Genomic DNA, 25,019 nt, shown 5'->3' with positions numbered 1-25,019 from the left:
ATATATGTAGTTATTCCACAATAAGTTCGTTTTTTCCTGCATTGTCTGCAGTTGTAGTCATTGACTAAGTCTCTTCAAAAATGTTTGTTTGGTTCTTTAATAGTAGTAAATTAGTTCACCTTACCTAAGTTAATCCTTTTCTGTGTTATAAACCATCTACCCGCTTTTATGTAGCCCCCTCCTAATAGAATAAACACTCTTGAGGTACTAGTAAACTACACTAAAAGGAATCCAATGAAATTTCTTGTATTGCACAGCAAGATGTGATGCAACAGTATTATTGAATGTGTATCCACACGTTTTACTAGTCAAGACCATGAAGAACATAAATATCACTTTTGCAGTCTTTCGGTCTGTCTACTTTTCATCTAGTGCATTTAAGGAGTTCTTGACCTCCATTTCTCTATACAAATTACTAGTGACATGTCTACAAATTAACAGATGGTTCAAGACTTTTCTGTAGAAATTTGAAGATGCAGTCATTGCAACATAGCATTCTCTTAATTCTCAGCGATTTGAACTGGAAACTTTTCAAGGTCCTATTTCATGAATGCAAATGTATAGACACTACTCTGTGCAATGTCTTTTTAATGTGTATGTTTCTTTGCTTGTAAATCTACTTTCAGTTGTACTTTGTATACCTTTGCTGCACTACACAGTGTTATGTACTGTACACCTTTCAGTATGCATTACATATCACTGCAATATTTTTGCACTACTGTGTAAACATTTTTCTGGATAGTTGTCATGCTGCCAAGAGTGCCTTTTACTTAGTTCAGGAGACCTTCCAAACTAAAAAAAAAAAAAAAAAAAAAAAAGTTTTCTAACTTTACTCTGGGAAAAGTGCACCCACACCAAGGTGCTAATACATGCTTAAATCCCTGCACTGATGGTGCGCAATACTTGTTCCCAGCAAAATCTTGCATGGCATATTGTGAAGAGGTCCACAATGCTATGTTATGAATGTTATGAAATTTTCTGATGAACAAAAGAAAACGTAGGAACACTATGCATGTGTCAGCACGGTCATCTAGAAAGTGCCTTTAACAAGAAATACAACAGTCAGAACTGACATCAACATATTTTATTTCAATGGAAAATAGGCCATGACTGCACTTCCACCTTTTTTTTTTTGTGCATGTACAAGCAGGCAGTTAGTAAAACAAAACAACACATCATAAGCCTATATGACGTGGAGCATTTGAACCCACTTACGAAGTGCAGTGCCATCCCGGAAACTAGATCATTCAAGGATACACTTTAGTTTGCTTCATATACTGGCTTTGTAGTTTTACCTTGTTTGGTTACAATCGCATGCCAGCATTATGCTTTTATGACATGGTATTGAATGCCTTGCTCTCCTCTTCGGCTGCATTACTGAATGAGAATGAGTGCACTTGGCGTCCCAACAGTCTTAAACCTATCGCTGAGTGAAGCGAATCCTCTCTTGCTCATATCTTAAGACATTCAATTAGGCGTTCCCACAATACATTCTATAAAACAAAAATTACTTCTACAAATGTAACTTCTACTAGGTGTCCTGTAGTCTATTATGTGCACCAGCACAAGGTTACCATTCATAATGTTACCATTTACACACAGCATAAGCGGAAGGAAGGCTTAAGTGAGGCAGGGACACAGTAGGAACCAAAATGGGACAAACAAATGTGCTCACAGCATATTTTGTTTACATTTTACAAGCTAATGGGTCTTTTTTGTTCAGCCTCCTTAAGTTCCATGACAGCAATTAAGCAAGCACCTTTTCTGAAAAACATTCTCCTGCACTCATTGTACTATACATATTTTCGAAGCAAATGAGCACACTATACTCAGAAAAAAAAAAAAAAACACTGAACGCCAATTCCTTGCAACTGTAAGCAAAAAAGACTTGTTAGATGGATTTCTAACTCAATTCCTTAAGTTGTTTCTAGTGCAATTTTGATATCTTAAAGAACACAATATTTACTCCTGGAAGAGAAAAAGGAAAAACCCAAACAGCTATTCAGTCTCGCAATACTGCAGTAGTCAAAAACTACAAAGGATAAACTTTCAGAAAAATTCTCACTTGAACAAATAAGGCCCCTTGCAAGCCCACAGATTCTAATGACATAGAAAAGAAAATTTGGAACAGCTCTAGCTTGTGCCATGAGTTCACTAAGTGGTGAGTGACCATAAAGCATTTCCATAGTTCTAATCACAGGGCAGAGAGTAGCTGGACGCCTGACAGCAATCTACACATTCTCAGGCAAGTGAAAGCCTTCCACGCACACCAAATGAGATGTCAACAGTCTACAATGGTGCCTTATTGTCCACTAGCACAGAACAGCATAACACCTTAATGTTTAATGAAATGCGTTGAATTCAAGAAATGAGCTTCGAAATGAAAAAAAAAAATTAAAAAGCTCTGCTCAACAAATTGGGAAATTACACCCACACAGTCAACTCACTGAGGGAGCAAGCAGCAGAACACTCAAGCTTGTTTTTAAGGTGGGGATTTTTTTGTGAACATTTCTTGTGCAAAGTACTCTGCAGTACCATTAACCAGCTCTGACCTTCTCTCCATGTGAGGCCAAAAGATGGCACAGTTTTTCTCTGTGTCATTGTTTAACAACTTAAAATATTGCTACTCAACTGGAACAATGGAGAGCTTGAATTGGAGAGGCAATTATGATATGTATGCTCAAGTGGCACATCTAATCACTGCAAAGTTTAGTTCTACTGCATCAGTGAGAGCTGTACATTTTGAAAACACATCAACAAATGTAGATCAGACTTAAGGCCTGCACTGTATGGTAATTTTCAACTTTATGCTTGAAAATAAAGTACCAAGGCATAGCCAAATAAGTGTCCTCATATTGGACTTTGCTGGCACACATTCGGCACAGTACAGCGCTATCAACTTCAAAATGTGCAAAAATAACACCATTTATAAAGGCAACATGACTGTACCTTCAGCATTCACCATCTATTGTGGCAACCCTAAGCTGAGGATTTACAACAGATCTAGTGCTTAAAACATTTCACAAAAGACAGCCGAAGCCCAGAGAGCACCACGGTGTTCACATGGTGGGTAGTCGACATGGGCTACACAAGCAGATACGCATCACTGGTGTCACAAACACTGGAATAGTGCAATATGGCAGAAACCAGCCACATGAGCACATTCAAAACATAAAAGGACTAGGGTCCACAAGAAGAGATGTGGCTTTGCATTTGTCCAGACAGGCAGCATCCCACTCAATCGCAGTGCAAGTAAACCTGTTGCTTGTACATTTCACGTTGCACATTTCGCTGAATGGAGCTCCTCTTGGAATAAAGTGCCCAAAAGCAGTAGCACAAAAATTAAAAGAAAACCAAGGTGGTCAGACATGTCTCAGTTCTTGTCTTGCAGCACTTCTTGCTTGCAAAAACATTTGATCGGGCTGCAACATTGTAGCAATAAAAACTGGGAATGCTTTTGATGTTGTCAAAGGAAACACCTGACTAGACAAACACCAACAAGCTCAAAAGAAGTCCAGAATGAGCCAAAACAGGTAGCAAGGAAAAATCTTGAGGAGGGAGACGAGATGCATGTGTAGGATATGAACACTAGCATCAATGTGGTATTTCTCCAGTGGGCACAGTCTGATGTGACGATTCAATATGTCTTTGGCTGAGTGGTAACTTTAAGTAATTCTCATCACATGTTCAACATGACAAACCACCCAGTCACCCCAATCATTCACTGGCAATGCAGAGGAAGATATTGTGCAACTAAAATGGGTCACAATTTGCTGTATGAAATGGAATGGCAAGACTTGTGACAATAAAAGTATGACTGTCTAACCCAAAACTTGAGGTTAAAAACACAGTGTACACAGCTGACAAAAACACTGACACTGCAAAGCCCACAAAGCTGGGCACTCGGGAGGTGAAAGCTTATAAATAGTAACTAAAAATGGCTGACAGCATAAAACACTGGACATAAAACGGGCATTGCTTCAGCCATGCCAGAGGCTTCAGTGGAGACAAATGCAGCTTGAAAATGCCTCCAAGTACTAGCGTTAGCAACTTCGGAAAACACAGTATGTGATCTTGTGGACAGGCAGCAAAGCAGGAGCGTGCTCCACGCACAGTGAACAAGCCCACAGTATGCATTAGACCATGACTGGGGGACTGGCTGGTTGTCACTGCACAGCAGTCGTCATGCCAGGTGGCTGTCCCTCCTGCACCGAGTGAGGAGTTGGGGCATATGTACACAGGTATATTTAAAGCTGGCCTCACGGCTGCGCCTCAGGGGCTGCTCCAGCAGGTGCAAAGTGGAGCCGAAACTGGGCTGCACAAGAAAGTGCCACTGTAAGCATAAGCTTGCACATGAGGTTAAGAGCTGTGTACCCACCGGACTTCGTGGCCTCTTCCACTGTGGCCTCCTTGCACTCGTGGCCCCGATGACCGACCAGGCCGCAGTTATAACAGCTTGCCACCTTGGCACTGGTGGGGGGAGGAGGCACCACCACGGAGGGCCCGCCGAACGTGGCTAGGGGAACATAGGCTGCTGCTGTTGTGGGTGGGGCCACATAGCCCGCACCTGACAAGAATGACAGGTAGCCATTGCTCTGGTGGCCCGCATGCAGGAACGGGGGGAATGAATGCTGCGGAAACATGCCTGCTGGCATAATTCCTACACTGTACATGGGCCCAAAGGCTGCGGTGGTTGTCACTGCAGGATTGCTATGGGGGACTCCATCTGTGGTAGTCTTCACAACAGGTGCCAAGGCACGCACCGGTGCACGAGATGGGCCATAGGTTGGCCGATCGGTGAGCAACAAAAACCGGTGCTGAGGCTCCACCAGGACAGAGCCAGGAGGCGCGTACCGAATGGGCATCACTGATGGTGGCTGGCTTCCTAGGCGGGCAGCCTCGGGTGGCACCACACTGGCAGCAGTCTCAGTGGCTTCACAGGCAGCAGGCCACTTAGCACAGTTTGGAACATAGGAGCTACCTGTGAAATGGTAACCAATGTTTTGCAGCTGACATGAAATTGACACAAAACAAATCTGGTAAGTAGCTGACCAAATTTTCAGACCTGATTAACTTCACAGCACCATTGCCAAAGTGAAACAATGATAAAGATTTCAACATCACTCAACATGTCAGGCATGGTTCATGTCTGATGTCAAAAGTATCACAGCTGTAATCAAGTCTACTCTCGTTAAAACTTTTGCCCATACCAAAGGTTTAGCTGGCAAGAAATCTGCGATTTTGAATGCCCTTGTACTGATACGGCTTGACACTGAAAAGTTCCCAGCTAACTCAGCACCAAACTAACTTTTATTCACTGGTTCACCTATCCTAAGCGATCGAGCCTACTTATGATACGCATCATCATGCGGGATGCAGTCACTATATCTGAGCTCAAATAATGTGTGGACAGCTTAAATAGGCGAAAAATAAGACAAAAGCTTGTACTGAAAAAGAAGCTCGTTATTTAATAAAACTTTGCTCCTTTGATGTGGAGCGGCAATAGCAGAGTCACGCTGTTCAGAGCAGAAAAAGAAAACTTTAAAATTCATGGTTGAAGCGCTTAGAGTCAGTGGCTCCCCATTACCATCACTTCGTCACTAAGCAGAAAAGTGTAGCACAGTCAAGTCACATTTAGCAATGCCAAACAAGCAAGAGAAAATATGCTACCATTCGAAGAAATAAGAGATAAGCAAAGCTTGCAACTGTTACCCTCATGGCTGTGCAATTTGTTAGCAACTTTGTGATTATGCCAAACCAGATAATGTGTTCCAGTGGGTCGTGTGTAGTGAAATTAGTTGCCAACCATAACTTAGTTGATACTATAAATACGGAAAACAATTGAGAAGGTCACTATGTGGCCTTCTCAATTAAAGTTCATGCTATCAGTACTTCCAGATCTACCAGTACTCAAATTCACAACAAACTTGCACATCATTGATGTGTTACATGCAGATTTTGTCCCTTTTTTTTTTGTGAACTAAACAAGCAAAGATACAAGGCATAATTTCAGTGGCATTACAAGTCAAAGTGTTGCTGCAATAAACAATAAATTCCATGAATGCTTGGTACATAAATGGCCAAAGGCCCTCCAGACACAAATTTACAAATAATAGTGAGATAACACCAGACTCTTGTACTTCGGAGGTGAGACAGCCTTGAGTATTTTGTAGCAGCTCAGAAATAAGAAAAGTTCGAATTCGGAATTTCAAACAATTCAAAAATGGAAAAGGTAGAGTATTGAAACGTTAGAGTTTGGTTTTGGCAAAGCTCACGGACATCAAGCTACTTCTCTAAAAGAATTTATTTTCAATAATAGCAAGAAATATATTTGCCACCTTCATTCAACATCTATGTCTGTATTTTGTAATGATCTACAGTAGGTTCTCACTGACACAGTAGAACCTGTTACATTTTCCCAGCTCTTACACTCTGAAGTGCAAGCCCTGTTCAGTTCGCGCAGGGTCATGTGTATCAGCTTCCCATTAGTTGCATTTCTCTTATCGATTGTTGCATCCAAAAAGCGCGACAGCGCATGACCGATCTGGTATCGTCCATTGGTGGTGCCTATGTTAACCACTGCATTTCGCTTGCAGTCACTTCGCAGAACCCACCGTGCATGCGCCAATGATGTCTATAGGTACAAACATATTAATGGCCAGCTTCCTGTGACAGCTTGCACCAGCCACTCTGGCAGCCATCAGCAAATTAATCACAGCCGGGCACAGATGTGTCAGGCCTAGGCCGCTAGGCCGAACCACTGCCACTTCATCAAGCGTTCATAACAAAAGTTGTAATTTGGTTTCAAGTCAATGTTGAGGCAATATTGTTCACATCTGCAATGTTTGTGGCATCCTGTGTGCAGATTGTGTTGAAAACACCTGTGGCGCACTATGCAGCATTTGAAATTTTGTTTGTTGTTAACATCGGCTTCAGAAGCAGGTAGTGGCACCGCCAGAAATAATCAGGCAGGTCTGCAGTTCGTGCAATTCGATGTGTCCGGGATCGATGGAGGCACCAAAAATGAGCACATTTCTAGGAGAAAGGAAAGGATTCATGTTTGAACACAGGTTGTGCAAATGTCCTTATTCATTACTAGAAATGCTGTAAAAATCATGCCAAAGCTCCAGTGTCAGTTCAAGGCGCATGACCAGGTCTGCATGCTTACAGAGAGAAGCTGATCGAGGACAATAATAAAATATAATGAAGTGGATGTTCCGAGATTTGACAACCACTCCTTGAAGAGCCTAAAGAATGCAGAAAAATGAACTAGGCACTCACTGTACTGAGTTGGAATGAGCATTCCTAGCACAATAGGCAAATACATGCATTCCCAATTCTGATGCCACTGCTTTTCGACATAATGGGCATCACTATGGATAATATTCACGCCACCAAATCTGCATTACTTTTTGGTGCATTCAAACATTAAGATGTTGTAGACCAGGAGCAAGACGTATTTTGTACATTTCTGATTTCCTTTACTCTCAGTACTTCCAGTAAAACAGTGTAGTCATTTTTTCAATCACACTTGCTTTTTGAAATTTCCATAAGAATTCTCAAAACTTCAGAACGTCTGCTTTACTTCCACTCAGATAGAAATGATTAGTAAGCTAAAATTTTATGTACTACAGCATATGTTGTGACTAATACACCTTGAAATAATATGACAGAACCTCACCGAACAAACACATTTCTGGTGGTAAGGAAACATTTAAGCGCCTACGAATATACCCAGCTTAGACCACTTATACTGCACCAGATATAACTAGGTGTTTTCTGGCTCCAGTTTACCCTCCCACAGAAGTAATTGCATATGTATACCGCTTAAACCACATAGACAAAATACCAGTTATATAATGCAGCCCCCTGAAAATGCCACAGACCATCACTGCAGACAAACGAGACAGATTATGCACTGAATATTGGTAGCAGAAAGGAGAGTGATGACGACTATGTGGAGGAGGAGGACGCGTGGGGGCAAACAAACACGGAACAGAAAAAAGAAAACAGCGCATCTACCACAGCAGCAGGCACACTGCACATTGGACAGACCTTTTCATTGGGTGAGGAGGAAAGGGCAATCAGTGAGCCTTTTCCCCTCTCTGGCTTGTGCAAGCCTGTGCGACACTACTTAAATGTGTTCCCGTCATGTGCTGTGGAACGGTTTGGAGATGTTTAAGTTCGCTCTCCGTGAAATTTATGCAATATCAGTTTATACAAGGTCATCAAAGAACCACTATGTAGCCTTTCAGCGCAGCAGTAACTAGAGTATGCAGAAATTTCTCCTGGCTGTGCAAGCATGCTATGTGCATCACCAGCCGAGGTGTCTGTACATGTTGAACCATTTTGTCTGAAGTGATTTTTATTCGACGAAGAGAAGTGGCATCTTTGAATTGCCTGCATGAAATGGAAAATATTTTCACAATCTAATTGCTTATAATTGGCGTAAGAACGAAAATATAAGAGCGCTCATGTACAGCCAACCTAATGCAACCCTGAAACATCTACCGAAGTGCCAATTGTTATAAAATGTTTGCGTCAGCCACCGGAATCATTCTCACTCATTACAAGTCTAATAGACCTGAAATGCTGCTGCAACAATTGACGGTCCGCATGTATGTATCTGTGAATCCGCACCCGGATTCACAGATACACGCTATGTCCACATTAGCCTCCTGTATGAGGCCGATGGAGTGGCTCAACGTAGCAATCACTGCAGCTGGCAAACCAGCATGATAAATATAACCTTTGTGCTTCGGCATTGTTTTTTTGCCCAGTAAAGCAATAATATCCAAAGAGGATTACATAAAATGAATCTGACGGCAATTTGAAGGACACAAGTTCCGTAAAACAGGTGAGTGCATAGTAGAAAACTGGACGAACAAGACAAAAATCTGTTTTCATTCTCTTCCTTCACAGAACACATTGGCTAACACTGTAATAAAAGCTCACATGGTCATACTGCATTGCATACTTGGGCCATGAAGAAAGGGGGTTAACTGAGGTGCTCGATTTTTAGTATTCATATAAGAAGCCAACAAACGATGATAGCAAGGACAACATAGGGGAAATTACTTGGACTTGCGAAGACGTGGGATCGTTCCCCACCTGCAGCAAGTTGTTTTCTCATGCACTTTCATTTCTAATAGTTTATCATTTCTTTTTATTTCAATGATTAAGTACAAGTAATTTACCCTATGTTGTCTTGGTGTCATTTTCCTTTTCTTTTTTTCTTTTCAAGGATTTCACATTTCACTACCTTTCGGCTCAGACACCGAGCAGCCAGACTTCATTGTTATAACCGATAATGCGGCATCGGGGCATTGTAGTAAGTGGGTCATTTCACCATGCAAAATACACAAAAGTTGATGGTGCAGCAGCTTCTCATTGTTATAACTAATATATTGTTAAAACCGGTATCGTTAAAAGTGGGTTCGACTGTATATGGCCTCTTTAAAGGGAAACCAAAGAGAAAAAATAATTTGACCCGTATTATTAAATTACCCTTCTACAATAAAAGCACTCTTAGCGTGGCTTGGTAAGCCAGAATAGATGGAATAATGAAATATGGGTGGCGACACTGCCTTGAAGTTTCCGCACCAACTAACCGTGACGTCATAATTTTGACTGGGTTTGCCGAGGCCTAGTTAATTTTTTATCGGCAAAGACAAACTACATTGCATTCTAAAGAGCCAAAGACTGCATTTAGCAAGTTTCAAGAACTTTCACCAAGCTCTAACAGCCCAAACACGAAAAAATACTTCGAAATCCAGAATGTCACACTGACGAATCGACACTGCGGTTTCGGCAAGAAATGCGAAAAATGAAACTCTTGAATTTCATTTTTCTCTTCCAATAAACAACTTTTCACTGCAAAATTAACAAGAATATCATTTTCAAAGAATAAATTATCAGTCTAAAAAGATTTAGTGTCCCTTAAATCATTCAACATTCTGCAACATAGAAGGATGAAAACATCCTGATGCATGTTTTGATTGTCAGATGCACAAGTCAGCTTACTCTACCAAGTTTTGTGTGCGTGCAGGCTTTGAAAATTGTTGCATTGGTTATATTTGCACTTTCTGATTATGAGGCACTTTCTGAATATGAGGCACTGTCAAAACCACTTTCTGATTATGAGGCACGCCGTAGTGGAGGACTCTGGAAATTTCGACCACCTGGGGTTCTTTAATGTGCGCCTAAATCTAAGTACACAGGTGTTTTCGCATTTCGCCCCCCTCGAAATGCGGCCGCCGTGGCCGGGATTCGATCCCGCGACCTTGTGCTCAGCAGCCTAACACCATAGCCACTGAGCAACCGCGGTGGGTCACTCAAATGTCAGACAGCTGTTCAAACAGCATTACAGCCAAGCAACATATGCCTTTCATTACCAGTTGATGGCTGAGTGCTGTCATCTGAGCCTGAACTGGCCGGGCTGTGAGTGCGGACGGCTTTGAGTGCAGGTGGAGGAGAAGGGCTGGAACACTCTGAAGAGCAGGATGTGGTAGAACTCTCCCCGCTAGCATGGCTGAAGGCAGCTGCTGTCCCGGCGTTGACAGCACGGCTGCACAGCAATCCATTGGTGTGGCTCCTGCATGTGTCCAGTGCACTTTTATCAGGCCTGCAAATCAGGTAGAACTACTGTCGCACGAGTGGCAGGTGGCTACTGGAATTGATCACATTAAGGTTCCAAATAAGCACCCTTGGTGTTTGAATTCTCCGAATGTCTTGCTCTTCCAGAGACAGTGCTCTGCCACCCTTCACCCAATAGTTAAGGTAACAATGCATGGTACTCCCCAACATGAAAAGTTGCAAATAAAAAAATTACCTTTTGGCTTAGGTCATTCAAAACTGCAGTAGAAATTGTTCTTACATATTATTCGGAAACATCTACCACACTGGTGGAGGCATAGCCGAACTACAAGGGACATATAAGCACTGGGAATATGCAGTGAGATTACAGTGCATGGGAAAAGATCATGCCACACAATGATGGACATATGCACAATTTATTCGATGAATCATACACCTGTCTGCACCACTGGCCTTCTTAAATATGGCACTGACATGCATGAGGATGTTAAAAAATTGGCTGAAGGCTTAGCTTGGTTAAGCCTGGAAGATTGCGAAAGCAATACCCTTGGCTGCGCCTTGGTTCGGCTGATGGTGTGGACATGGTTGCCCTTTGTTAAACTTATGGCTATACATCATCCGACATAGCGCAAGGCAGCGCGCCGACCACTGCGAGGAGCCGAGCTGTAGCCCCATTTATCCTCCTAGCGTGACGTCACATCAGCGAGCGCCCTCTCTCGGTAGCGCCGCAGCAGCAGCGCGCAAGGCTTCGCCTCCACCATCGATGCCGCGAGCTGGGGCCCCGTCTCTCGGTCTGGCGTGACATCACACGGTCACGTGACGCACAGCTGTGTAAGGAGGTGCCATGACCACCGATGGGGCGAAAGTGCGAGCAGTATTGCTTTGGCAATAAAAAGAAAAGACAGTACAGTAGACCCTCGATGTTATGTTCCTGTTACGTACGTTTTCCCGGCGCCAACATTGGCAATCGAGAACAAAAAAAATGACCCGACAGAGTTACGCTCATTTTCTATCGGTTCATACGTTTCTGGAAAACACAATTTTCCGGCACCAACGTTCAGTACTGTCGCCAAACTGCAATCACATGATACGTTTTCTGGCAGCTAGATCCCACGCGAACAAGAAAATATGCGAGGTGTGGAGGAGGAGGAAAGAGAAAAGTAGAAGGCAGGGAGGTTAACCAGAATAACGTCCGGTTGGCTACCCTACACCGGCGGAATGGGAAAGGGGAAAACAAAGATAACAAGGAGAGAGAGGAGGGAAGGAAAGAAGGAAATTGCAGCAAGTTCGCTGACGCGTGTGGTTTTACAGAAATTGCAATAATAGTCACAGATGGTCGCATAAACCCGTCGTCCTTAAGAAACACAAAAGTGCCTTCACCGCTTTATGGGCCGACGGGCGATGGAGGCGGTGTTCCAGCAGCACCTGTCCAGTTTTTGGAGAGCTTTGGCAAGTTCTTGTCTCTCTAGAAATATCTTGGACAATGGCACAGCAGGTGGTCAATGTTTTCTTCTGTGCCACAGACCTCGCATGCTGCACTGTCAGTCACTCCAATTAATGTAGAGTATGCCTTTGTGAAGGCAACTCCCAACTAAAGGCGACAGAGAAGCGTAGCTTCACGTCGAGGAAGTCCGAGTGGAGGTCGGAGTTGCAGGGAGGGGTTTAGTCGATGCAGCCGCGTAAGTCGTAAGTTTGGCGAGTTCCACTCGGTCACTGTGAGACTGCGCGCCAGGTGTCGAAGCTGCCTTGCAGCGTCAGTCCTCGAAAGCGGAATTGGAACGCTGTGCTCTTCTTGTTGTGCTGTTCGAGCAGTGTTATCGGTGGAATCATTGCCACTGATTCCACAGTGGCCAGGTAGCCACTGAAAAACGACCTCGTGGCCTTTTTGTTGGACATCATGGTAAAGTTTCACGACTTCGTATGTCAATTGGTCATGACATCCATGTCGGAGAACTGACTGCGTGCACTGTAATGCCGGCTTTGAATCACAGAACACAGCCCATTTTCTAGGTCTTTCAGAATCAATGAATTCCAGTGCTCGACGCAGGGCCGTTAGTTCTGCCGCCATTGAGGTCGTGACATGCGATGTCTTGAACCGCAGTGTCATTCCTCGCGTTTGTATAACCACGGCACCACCAGAACTACACGACGTAGTCGATCCATCGGTATAGATGTGCACGTGGTTGCTGTACTTTTCATGCAGAAGTAAGCTCAGCTGTTTTAGAGCAGGGGCCGGTAGATCTGTCTTCTTCTGTAGTCCTGGAATCATTATATGTACTTGTGGACGGCTCAAACACCACGGAGGAAACACTGGCCTGGCTGCAGGTGCGTACCCTGAAGTAAACGACGCACAATGTCCACTGACAATACCGCTAAATGTCGAGCAGGGCCTTGCAGCAGTGAGGCTCGCCAAGTGGTGGAAAGGGGTCCTAGCATAATGCCTGAGATGCATACGCAATGTCTCAATGGTAATGTGCATCGTGATTGGGTAATCCTGTGCAAGGGCAATGGTTTCAGCCATTGATGCACTGCATGGTAAGCCAAGACATATCTTAAGGGTTTGGGCTTGAATACTCTGAATCGTACGCAGGTTAGTCTTGCAGGTGTTAGATATTGCAGGCAGGCTGTATCGCAGGAATCCAACGAACAACACCATGTAAAACTGTAACATAGCGTGTATAGATACTCCCCAACCTTTTCCTGCAAGGAACCTGAACAGGTGACAGATAGCAGTCAGCCGCTTTTTCACGTAACTGACGTGCGGAGTCCAAGATAGGTCTCTGTCAATTACGACTCCCAAGAACCTGTGACTTCTGCTGTATGGTATAAGTTGCCCGTTAATCGATACGCCGTAAGCAGACATTCGCTTCCTCGTGAATGCCACCATTGCGCACTTCCCGCATGAAATTTCAAGTCCTTGTTCACGAAGGTAGCAAGATGTCATTGTGGCTGCCTTCTGAAGCCGAGCGCGAAGCTCAAGTCGTGTCACACCTCATGTCCAAATGCAGATGTCGTCCGCATAGATGGAAAGTCGTACGGTGCTTGGCAGGTTGTCAACTAATCCACAGAGGGTGAGATTGAAAAGAGTCGGGCTAAGCACTCCGCCTTGAGGGACTCCTCGGCTACCGTAATGCTCGGATGTCGGGCCATTTCCTGTGTGCACGTAGAATGGTCTCTTCTGTAAGTAGCTGCATACCCACATATATATCTTACCACCAAGTCCGACGGCTTCTAACGTGCTAAGGATGGCTTCATGGGTGGCATTATCATAAGCTCCTTTAACGTCTAGAAACAGAGCAGCAGATAGTCGCTTACAGGCCTTTTGGTGTTGCACAAATGTTATCAAGTCAACAACGCTGTCTGTTGACGAACGGCCCCGTCTGAATCCGGCCATAGCATGTCGATAGATTTCATAGTACTCTAAGTACCATTCCAGATGTGTTAAAATCATTCTTCCCATTGTTTTTCCGACACAGCTGGCAAGTGCGATCGGACGGTATGAGGAAATGTCCAAAGACAACTTGCCAGCTTTGAGAAGTGGAATAAGGTGAGTCGACTTCCACTCTTGCGGAACCGTACCCGTCTGCCAGGAGTCGTTGTACAAGAGCAAGAGTGCCTTCCGAGCTTGGTCACCTAGGTTACACAGGGCACGGTATGCAATACCGTCAGGTCCTGGCGCTGAAGAACGCCTGCACAAAGCCAGCGCAGCTTCTAGTTCTTCCATAGAAAAAGGGCATTCCATGTGGGGATCACGTGAGAACAGTGGGTGGTCGAGCGTTCCCGTACCCGTTCCATCGGAATTTGCCTCGCCAGCAATCTTTCTGCAGAAAGATTCAGCGACATCAATATCTCTACACTGTAGATAAAGTGCCAGAGATTTAAACGGGTGGCGTTGACCAAAGGTTGTGCGAAGGCCATGAACAGTCCTCCATATAAGCGACAAAGGTTTTCGCGGATCCAGGGACTCGCAAAAGGATGTCCACTGTCGCGAAGCCAGCTTGTTCATGTGACGCTGTATTTTTTGTGTACGTCTAGCCAATCTCAAATCATGAATGGATTTCGTGCGTCTATATCTTCGCTCCGCACGACGGCGAATTGCTCAAAGTTTTCCTAGTTCGATGTCGAAATCAGTGCGGGAAGAACTCCTCGAAAGCAAATGCGTGGTTGTTTGTATGGCATCCTTTATCGCGCCCTGTAGGTTATAAGAAATGCCGTCACAACAACAGTCTTCCGTTATTATTTTGTATTTAGGCCAATCGGTGCACCGGACGGTTCTGGAGAACTTGGAGCTAGTCAAACCTTTGATCTTCAAATAGGTTGGGATGTAGTCGCTACCCCGTGTTTCTAAATCGGAAAACCAGTGCACTTTTCTCGAAAGCGACCGTGAAACTAAGGTTAGGTCCAAGCAGCTCCTATACGCTGATCCACGCAGATACGTAGGGCTACCATCATTTGACAAGCAAAATTCGTGTTCAGAGGCAAAGGACACCAATGTTCTGCCTCTAGAGTAAACTTTGGAGCTTCCCCATAGGTAATGGTGGGCATTAAAGTCACCAGTGAGCACCCACGGCTGTGGAGTCGACGTCAAAATTCCCTGTAGGCGCTCACAATCTAGACGGCTTTCTGGAGATAAATAGGCTCCAAGAATTGTAAGCGTGAGCTTTTTCTTCTTCACTGTTAAGCAAACATATTGATTTTCTTCGTCAGGAGGCACTCGGTGATGTACATAAGTCAAGTCACGGCGTATAAACACAACAACCTTGCTGCACTCTTCGAGGGTAGAGGACATAAAGCACTCATACCCGGACAGTCTGATGGGAGCTGACAGGTTGGGCTCGCAAATCACGATAATGGGGAACTGGTGCATGAAGACAAACTGTCTAAAGTCGGACATGCGTGACTTAAGCCCTCTGGCGTTCCACTGAAAGACAGATGCATTCTTGACTTCCTTTTGAAATGACGGCATCTCTCGGGCCGTGGTTTTACCCTAGAGCCGCAAGCACCGGACTCAAGGTGTCCAGCACCTGCAAAGCGCTCTGTGCCGACGGGGTTTTCATGCTGCTCAGTAGAATGTGCATGGCGTCCATAAGTGGCTTCAGCATCACTATGACTTGGCGATCCTCAGTTGTCGTCCAATCCGCGGTTCGTGAGGTCATTGAGGGCGGCGCAATTTGATCCGACTCCGAGGCAGGTTGTGCTCGTGGAAGTGTAGGCCACTCTTCAGGAGGTGAGAGTGTTGCCCCAGTCTTCGTTTTCGCAGTGTCTGTTTTTGTGGAAGTCGGCGTTGATACGGTAGCCGCTTTGTGATCGAGAATAGTATAGAGCTGGCCGCTGCCGCAGCTTCACCGCAATATTTGCCCGCCCATCTCGCGTATAAACGCCGGCACATACTCAGTTTCTCATTTGAGTGCCAGCAAATCTTCTTCAGCTTCGTCACATGTGGCATTAACAGCTATCACCGCCAATCCTATTGCAATAAGCATCTTCGCATATGTGCTTCACAGAGCATGGTGCCGTCGGAAGCGTAGTGCACGCTTTTAACAGGTGATAACCGAAACGCGCCGACGTTCCCTGCTGCAGACTGCGATTGTATACATTTTCCGGCCGCTAGATCCTGTGTGAAGAAGAAAAGGTACGAGGCGAGTGTGATGAAGAACAGTATACAGCCGCCCATCTCATGTGAAAACGACGGTGCGCACGGTTTCTTATTCCGGTACCAGCAAATTTCTGCCCGGGCCGCCGCACGCCGCCGCATGCCGCATTCACAGCAATCAGCGCCAAATCTATTTGGATAAGCATCTTCACCTATCTGTTTTACAGCGTGTGGCGCATAGTGCCATTGGTAGCGTACTGTGCGCTTTTAGCAGGCGATAATCCAAATGCGCCGCTGTTGCCTGCTGCAGGCAGTGCGATGTGCATATTACGTTTTGCTTCAGCGGCATCCAGCATCACCTGTTAAAACATCATGCAAGAGGAAAACAAGAAAACTCGTCTCAGGCCACCTGAGCACCACCAGCTCGACATGCGTCGGCGTCTCGTGCCGTAACGATCCACGCGACACTTCGAATTGCGTAGGTGTTAACAATAGTTGAGTCTGTCAAATTTTTTTAGTTACTTTGGATCTTACGTTTTCCTTGTTTGTACGTTTTTTCTCATGTTTTTTTTTTTACTAAACGTATGAACGAAGTTCTACTATATTTGCTGATGCATAAGTTATTGCGGTAGCCTGTTATACATCGAAGACAGCTGACGAGGCCACAATGCCACTGATTCACATCAATTACATTTACTGCATTTGTTTCCACTTAGTTTTATACAGTGTGCTATCATCATTGCTCTCTGTGTATTCACAAACGAAAACCCAGTACCACCCGATCTTACGTTTCTTTCAATTAACTCATCTATGAATGACCTTACAATTACATCGGAGAGAATAGAATCGGCCATCGATCGACTTTCGAATAACTCAGCACCAGGTCCAGATGGCATCTGCACAAAGATGCTTAAAATGATTAAGCCTATAATATCTCCCGTGTTAGCCGCCCTTTTCCAGCAATCAATAGATACAGGAATTGTACCGGATGACTGGAAGATCAGTCGTATCACTTCCATATACAAATCAGGTGACCGATCAGTGGCCTCAAACTATAGACCTATATCCTTGACTAGTATTCCAGGTAAATTACTTAAGCATGTATCTTCCGCAGTTATGAAATATTTATCTGAACATAACTTTTTTTCTAATAATCAGCATGGATTTCAGCGAGGACGCTCTTGTGAAACAACTATTTGAACTTATAACTGATCTTCATCAAGCTGTTTACGATTCCACAAAAATCGATGCCATACTTATTGACTTCAAGAAAGCATTCGATAAAGTCCCCCATTCTCGCTTAATGATGAAACTTAGCCAGCTTAACATACATGGTAAAATTGTTAATTGGATCTCAAGTTTTTTAACCAATCGCTACCAATTTGTTTCCGTAAGTGATCAATTTTCCGCTTTAGCGCAAGTTAAATCTGGCGTTCCTCAGGGCTCAGCACCTGGACCAATCTTATTCTTGATTTACATTAATGACATAAGTAACAACCTGACCTCTACGGTTCGGTTGTTTGCTGATGACTGCGTTCTTTACAGACAGATTATCACCTCTGAAGATACTAATATTTTACAGGCCGACCTAAACAAAATTTTGCTTTGGTGCGAGCAATGGCAAATGGAAATAAATGTTTCTAAGACAAAAACAATGACGTTTACCAGAGCCAGTAACATTCACTTAAGTTCATGTTTTATGAACAACATGTGCATAGAGAACGAGAAGAAAGGGGGTTAATCGAGGGGCCCGATTTTTATTTGTCATATCATAAGAAGCCAACAAACACTGACACACGGACACCAAGGTCCTTGGTGTCAGTGTTTGTTGGCTTCTTATGATATGTGCATAGAGAATGTGTCTACGTTAAAATACTTGGGCAACCATTTAACTTCAACTCTTGCATGGAATGATCACATAGATGAAATAATTTCGAAAGCAAATAAAACACTTGGATTCATTAGGCGAAATTTGTATAAAAACTATTAGCTTACACAGCTCTAGTTCGTTCAAAGATTGAATATGCTTCCATAATATGGAATCCCAATCAGACATACCTAATAAACAAGCTTGAATTTTTACAAAATAAAGCAGCACGTTTCATCACTAAAACCTATTCTAGAACATCCAGCATCACGGCCATCAAAGAGTCCCTCCAATTACCTTCTCTAGAAAAACAATGACTGTTAGCACTGCTTTCCCACTTCCACAGATTGTATTATTCCCCATCATCCTTTACAGCATCCCGTATCAAACCCCAGCAAAGAATTTTCCAGTCTCAACCATCCCTTCAAAGTGCGTCCTATGTTTGCGCGTACGAATATCCTTCGACAATCACCGCTCTTTCTTGCTATTTATCACTGGAACAAGCTGCCAAAAGAAATTGCTTCTATACATGATCATGACTCATTTGCAAGTCGTTTGAAGCACAGTTTTACGCATGTCGAGTAAAAACAGAATTCCGTGCCTTTGACGCATTGTAAGTGCATTTACATGCTTTGTACAGAGTTTTTTTCCAATCATGTATACATTTCTTTCTTTTTTAAATTTTCTTGTATTCGGTGCTCTATACTACGGTGTTTTATACTGCCTTTCCCCCCAAATTGTGTTAGAAATATCTTGTTGTTAACCCTCTCCCCACCCCCCATGTCATTCCCGTAAGGGCCTTTAGGGTATGTGAATAATAATAATAAAAAAATGTTGATATTGCCAAGTGTCCAGATGCGTATTTCAAGATACATTGTATATTTTAAAAATTCTGCTTACCATTACACTATAAAGTAATGGGGTCAATCAAAACCGAATGTCAGTCCTTTTGACACTTTATCCCCCTCCTCAAAGACCATGGTACCACTTAGTCTCACTCTTACCAAAGCTCAGTATATAACTCCAGAAAGAGAAGAAAATCTCCAAGTATTCAGTACAGTTAAAAGGGACCACGAAATGATTTTGATGATTTTGTACAAACATATTGAGTCGTTAAAATAGGTCCTTCTGATCATTAATTGATGCATCTAAAGTGCCCCGCATAAAGTGCGTGATTAATTATAAAGTTTTAAAAATGTACATCGCTACCGATCGCACCACGCCACCCCTGACCAGGTGACGCGAGGTGACCATATGATGCCAGTAGGGTGACCTATCCGATTAGCTGCCCAGGGCACATCAATAATTTTTCCAACTTCATGGCGAACAAATGTTTGCAGTAGTTGGAATGTTAGTTAATTTGTTTCTATAAAAAAGAAAGTAACAGAAAGAGAATGCACAAGGACAACTTATCACTTCACTCAAGACTTCTGGCACACAGCAAGTCTCGTCTGCTTGTGTTACATGCTCCATGTTGACGAGAGCTTCGCGGTCAGTGTTGGTCTCGATCTTTCTTTTCGCGAGCACCATGGTTCGCCCTTGTTATGTTGTAGGCTGCAAGCATAACGACTGGCAATATGTCAAGCAGCAACATTGTGTCCCTGTGCAAGGCAGCAAATGAGAGGAGTGGCTGCAGCGCATTGGATGGTTGGCAGTCTATTGGAGCAAGGATTTGTGCATTTGCGACTGTCACTTTACGCCGGAGGATTACAACAACAAGAGTGTTTCGCATGCCCAGTATATGGGTAAACGCAAGCGCAAGTGGACAGCCTGCGCGTTTCACGGTATGAGCAGAGGCAGGTCTGCACGGTGCATCCACCTGACGGCACACAGCTCAACCAAACACACACATAATATTGCAGTAACAAAATGTATTCAATCTGGCTGCTGGTGTAAATTTTTGGCAGGAGCGTAATCATGAACACATTGTTTTCCTAGATGTTTAAAATGGTTTATGCTTGGTTACAGCAATATTAGCTCTTTGTTTGGCTGGTTAAGCTCTGCGCCACCAGGTGGCTGGACTGTGCAGACTAATCAGGCCACTCATGTACGTCTACACTAAAGCTCCTTGATCACAGCAATAGTAGTATGGAGGGGCTTCAGTTTACGCTTCCACCCATCCGTCGAGACGCCAAGCTCACCTGTAGTTACCGGAATACCGAACATGCTCGCCGCTGCGACAGAATGCTCGCAACGCACGCTGCTTCGATAGCTATCGCTTGGGACCGACTGCCAGGTGCCTGGCAGAGAGGTTGGAGAGGTTTCGCTTGCTTGCTCCAAGACAACCGGAAGTAGACGGCACGACGTCTCATCATGGCGCAGAGCCAGTGAAGGTTCTTAGCCCCAATCACTTGGCGAACGAGTTGAGGAGAAAATGCATGGCTACGAAGGAGGGCAACTTGTAATCATCCGTAGCTCTCTTAATATGAGATGCTTCACACAAATTGTGGTGCAAATGATTTACTGTAGCCGTGCTACAAAATTTGTCCGAACCGTTTCAGGGACCCTTTAACCTTTTGTCAGGCACAAGAAATCTACTTATAGTTTCTGCTATACCTTTGCCCAAATTAACTGTACCACACATAGATAACATATATATATATATATATATATATATATATATATATATATATATATATATATATATATATATATATATATATATATATATAGATAATTTTTTTTTCTAGTACAAGAATATCTGAAAAATCAGCAGGAAAACACCTGTCCCATTGATAACTTCAGGCCATGAGCAAAGGTGGGACACATGTTGTCCCTCTGCACATCTTGGGCTTCATCCTTTCAGGCTTTGAGCTAATTACGGCTTCCTATGAATGGATTCAAAGCCTGCAATGCAAAGGGGCACTTGGCGAAGTTGTTCAACTCCTGCGAAGTTGTTCAGCACCATCAGCACCTTTTGCACATAGTGGTGGTGCATGAGTATTGCCCTTACCTATTGAACCAACGTCTCTGTTGGCACCCTGTCATAAATGAGCAGTTCCTGCTTCGTCTCTTATGATATACTAGATTTTGCCAACCCTTGCGTAATCTCCTCCCATTGATGAGCTGTCTGCCTAGTATGACCTGAAAGAACAGGTATGTCATGCTGTTTCTATAACAGTGCTGTACGTCTTCTACCACTATGTTCAGTATATTCGCAGGTAGCTGAAAACAATGGCTCACTCTCACGCTAAACCGATCTACAATTGATCTAACTGCATAACTGGAGTGCAAAAGGTAATTTTTGCATTTACCACACAACTAATTCGTGGCGAAAGAGCAACGAAATTCACGCACCTGAAGAGCGATGACAGCCAAAAAACATAGCAACAAGGAAAACTCAAGCTTCTAGTGCCACCCCTACCAATTCGAATAAAAACTTAATTATACTTGCTTTATCTTCACAAACTTCTCACTTCACAAAAAGGTTTATATGTTTAATAGACCACTCATACAAACCCTTTTGTGAACAGGGTGTCTACCAAGTTGACATTTCCAAATTCCCCGAATTTTCCAGGTTTTCCCTGAGTGCCTTTGCAATATTCCCTGAGCGATGCAGAACTCTGTTTTATGCCAAGACAGGCTGAAACCATATTGTCCGATGATGTCACTCTCTAGTAAGCATACGAAAAATTTAAAGAAAAACGACTTAGTCCAATTTGAATACTAAGGAGTAGTGTTTATGTTATTCAAGAAGAGATAGAAGGAAGGGGTTAGTAAAATGCATAGCAAATGTCATCGAAAAAAACTGCAAATCGAGTTGGGCATTCTCAAATATGACTAAAAAGGAGATGCATACAGAAGTAAATATTTTCGAATATGAGCGATTTCTATCAACTGATAGCAAGCTCATTGGTACGAGGCCCAAACTTTGTCACAATTTGAGATTCTCTCTCAGCAGCTCATAAGTCAACCTCAACTGTCCTGACATACTCTCAGCCCGTGCACGATACCTCAGTGTTGTGTTTCACTTCTTTGAAGAGCTTATTTTGGTTTGGATGAGGGACACCTGCATTTCGGCATCAGCCAACACTGTTTTTTGAGCTCAAGCTCCTTTAAATCGGTGGCAGCACGCTTCCTTTCCCGTTCATTCCTCAATGCATAGGTCCTTTCTGTTCTTGTCCTCCTTCCGCCACTCGTTCGCCCCACAGACCATTTGAGGCATCTTCATGGTCAGTTGCACAGTCCACGTCCAATTTTTCGAACTCCCTAGGGCCCGCGAAAACATCAGAAAAATCGTCCATTCGGAAAAAATAAATGCATGTCATTTACTGCCCTTAAGGGCTCAAACCGCCACAGGCACATTTGAAAACGCTCTGAAGGCCTGTCGGTACACATATTAGGCATATCGGCGCTCGTACTGTGACAGGAAATACCGGGTGCACGCGTGTATAATTAAGGAAAACATACTGTGTCCCGTGGCAATAGCCCCTTAACACGCTTGTTATGCTTCACTGCAATACTTTTGCGTATGCTTCACCAAGTAAGATTTCTGTACAGAGGCAAAGCTGATTTTTGGGAACCGGCATTATGCAACACACCGTGCTTTCCAAGCTTCCAAGCCAATTACGAGGACCACAGAGGCGGAGTCAGTGCCATTGCTGACAGCAGCGAATTCTTTCAATGAAAAACATGGCACTCAATGGCAAGAAGCTTAATAGTGAACGTCGAAGCAGCTAGGTCTAGCGTTGCTGCAGTGGTGGCTACGGCTGCCAGCGGATCTGCGTGCGAGAGTGCCGGTTCGAGGCGGCAAGGTAATCAGAATGGCAGCGGTGGTGGCTTTGATTAATGCCATTTCGGACCTGCGGTCACGGCAAAACCTCCAGAAAATCGGACGGCAAAGAGTTCTTACGTCCGAAATATCAGACGTTCTGATACATTGATTCTATGGGGTACATGGTGGTGCCGCGAAGCCGTCCAAATTATCAGGAATCCGTAAAGTCGGTCGTTAACTACACACTGGCAACTCCTCCAGCTGACGACAGGGCGTCAAAGGTAATTCATTACGATTCCTGTCTGTTACTCAAGCCAGCATTACCTCGACTTTCGACCCTTTCGATAAAATTACAGCTAATTTTCCCTGATTGAAGCACAAATTCCCTGAGTTTTCCCCGAGTTTTTCCAGACTACTCAAAATCCCCGAGAATTCCCGGTTTTCCCAGTTGGTAGACACCCTGGTGAAGTGTGAAGAAGGGGTTGTATACTGCACACCACTGAAGTGCGAGAAAGAGTATATCAGCCAAACTGGCCGATGTATTAATGAACGCCCGCGGGAGCACAAGCTTTCGCTGAAAAATGGTTATGGCTCAAACTTGCCACTTCATTGCAAGGCCTCCGGGAATGAAAATAAGTAAGTATGTGAAGCAAGATTTTATGATACAACAATCATGTTTAAAAGCAAGGATACTGTGACATGTGAACTGTTGGAGGCCAACCAGGTTAAGAAAACAGGGGACGCCTGTGTCAGCACTCCGTCTCTGAATATTTACAGAAATGAAAGCATGTTTTAAGATAGGTTTTAGATTTTGGTTAATCTTATGATTCCCTTCCTATACATCTTCTGTGTTCAAGCACGTGTGCATTGACATCTTCAGTGCTCCCTCTTTTTCTTCTCCCTCTCCCCATGGCTATATATTCAGCTGCTTTTGACCTCAAGGAACATTCGCAAGTAGTACCTTGTCCTGTCATTGTTGTTTCTTCATTGGTGTGCTGTCTCTGCTGGTGCTTCATCTTTGGAAAGCAAAATAGATGGCTTGACCAAGGTGTTAGGCAGGTGGAATGACATTCCACCTATAGAACTCTAGGTGCCTCGTGGCACACTAGGTGCCAGGAGGCACCTAGTGTGCCCTCAGTTAACCTCACTGTTTATCACTGCTGAGTGGTATGCTGATCTTCAGCCATTTTTCTTTGTGCAGTGGTAGCATTTAATCGCTGATGAGCACACTTTTCGTTACGAGTTTGGAGTAAGTTCATAGAACGGAGAGGAGATGGGCAAGAAGTGTTTTGTACCACAGTAACTCGGGACAGAAGTCATGCATTCAGGTGTTTCTTTTTGCTGCTACAAAAGAAGAGAACGGCTTGAAAGTTTGACAAAACGTTATTCCACTAAAGATTGTGAGTTGCAAGTAACACATTTTGTTTATGAGAAAAATTTTGAAGTGTGATATGGCAGAAAATAGTGGGAAGCACTATGCAAAGGACAAGTTCTTCTAAGTGGGCTGAGGAGGGCAGCTTTGGTGAAAGATGCCCTTTCAACATTTCCGGACTGCCCCGGACACATGACTAAGAATGAAAAAAGAAAAGCGCTTGGGAACTGCGTTTGCCCTCTCATCAGGAAAAATCACCATGTCACTGATGGCGATGTTTCAAGCTCTCTGCAGTTGCCGGCGAGGAATCAATGCCAGATACTCAAGGCACCACTAGCTATACGGCTCGTTCAGGAATCTCAGAAGCAGACTCTCATCTGACATCCTCGTGTTCTACAGTACCAGGGCAGACGTAACACCAGGTACAGAGTTTTCGAATTATCTATTGGAGAACACAGAATTCATAACTCTGGCTGCAGCTTGGGCACACTGCAATCTTTTCCCTGTGGTCAGCACAAGATTGATATGGTTATATGCAAGTGCTACATTATCAGGTGGGCATCAGAATGCAACAGTACTGCAAGCAGCTGCAAAAGGCTGATGAAAACAAGACGCAGAAGCTGTGCAAGCTTGTCAAGTTTCTATAATCTTATTTCTTGTTTTGGAAGGCTGCTTGTAACTGACTGTTTTGACATCTTTATATTGTGGTGTAAGTGCCGCACTGTATTAGTATAAAAAAAAAGTGCACTAGCCATTAAAAAAAAATGATGAGGTTTTGCGACGCCACCTTTCAGCAAGAGAGAAAAAACTCATCCTGGATTTCTACTGCTCCCGAGGCGTCGTCACACCACCTCATAGTCTTTCTAACACCGCGAGC

General features: G+C 43.9%; 1 protein-coding gene across 1 annotated transcript in view; it reads right to left on the bottom strand.

Annotated features, from left to right (window-relative positions):
- Positions 1–1,069: 1,069 nt before the first annotated feature.
- Positions 1,070–25,019, bottom strand: part of LOC142562055 (uncharacterized) — a 79,405-nt gene continuing 55,455 nt past the window's right edge. The window contains exons 9-11 of the mRNA XM_075673493.1: positions 10,395–10,594; positions 4,379–4,981; positions 1,070–4,315 (exon numbers count right to left, since the gene is read on the bottom strand). Coding sequence (XP_075529608.1) covers positions 4,260–4,315; positions 4,379–4,981; positions 10,395–10,594 — 859 coding nt within the window. The 3' untranslated portion in view covers positions 1,070–4,259. The remainder of the gene's footprint in view (positions 4,316–4,378; positions 4,982–10,394; positions 10,595–25,019) is intronic.

Source organism: Dermacentor variabilis, chromosome 1 (assembly GCF_050947875.1).
Source record: "Dermacentor variabilis isolate Ectoservices chromosome 1, ASM5094787v1, whole genome shotgun sequence".
In the NCBI taxonomy this organism is placed as follows: Eukaryota; Metazoa; Arthropoda; class Arachnida; order Ixodida; family Ixodidae; genus Dermacentor; species Dermacentor variabilis.
This window is presented reverse-complemented; position numbering and strand designations above follow the sequence as displayed.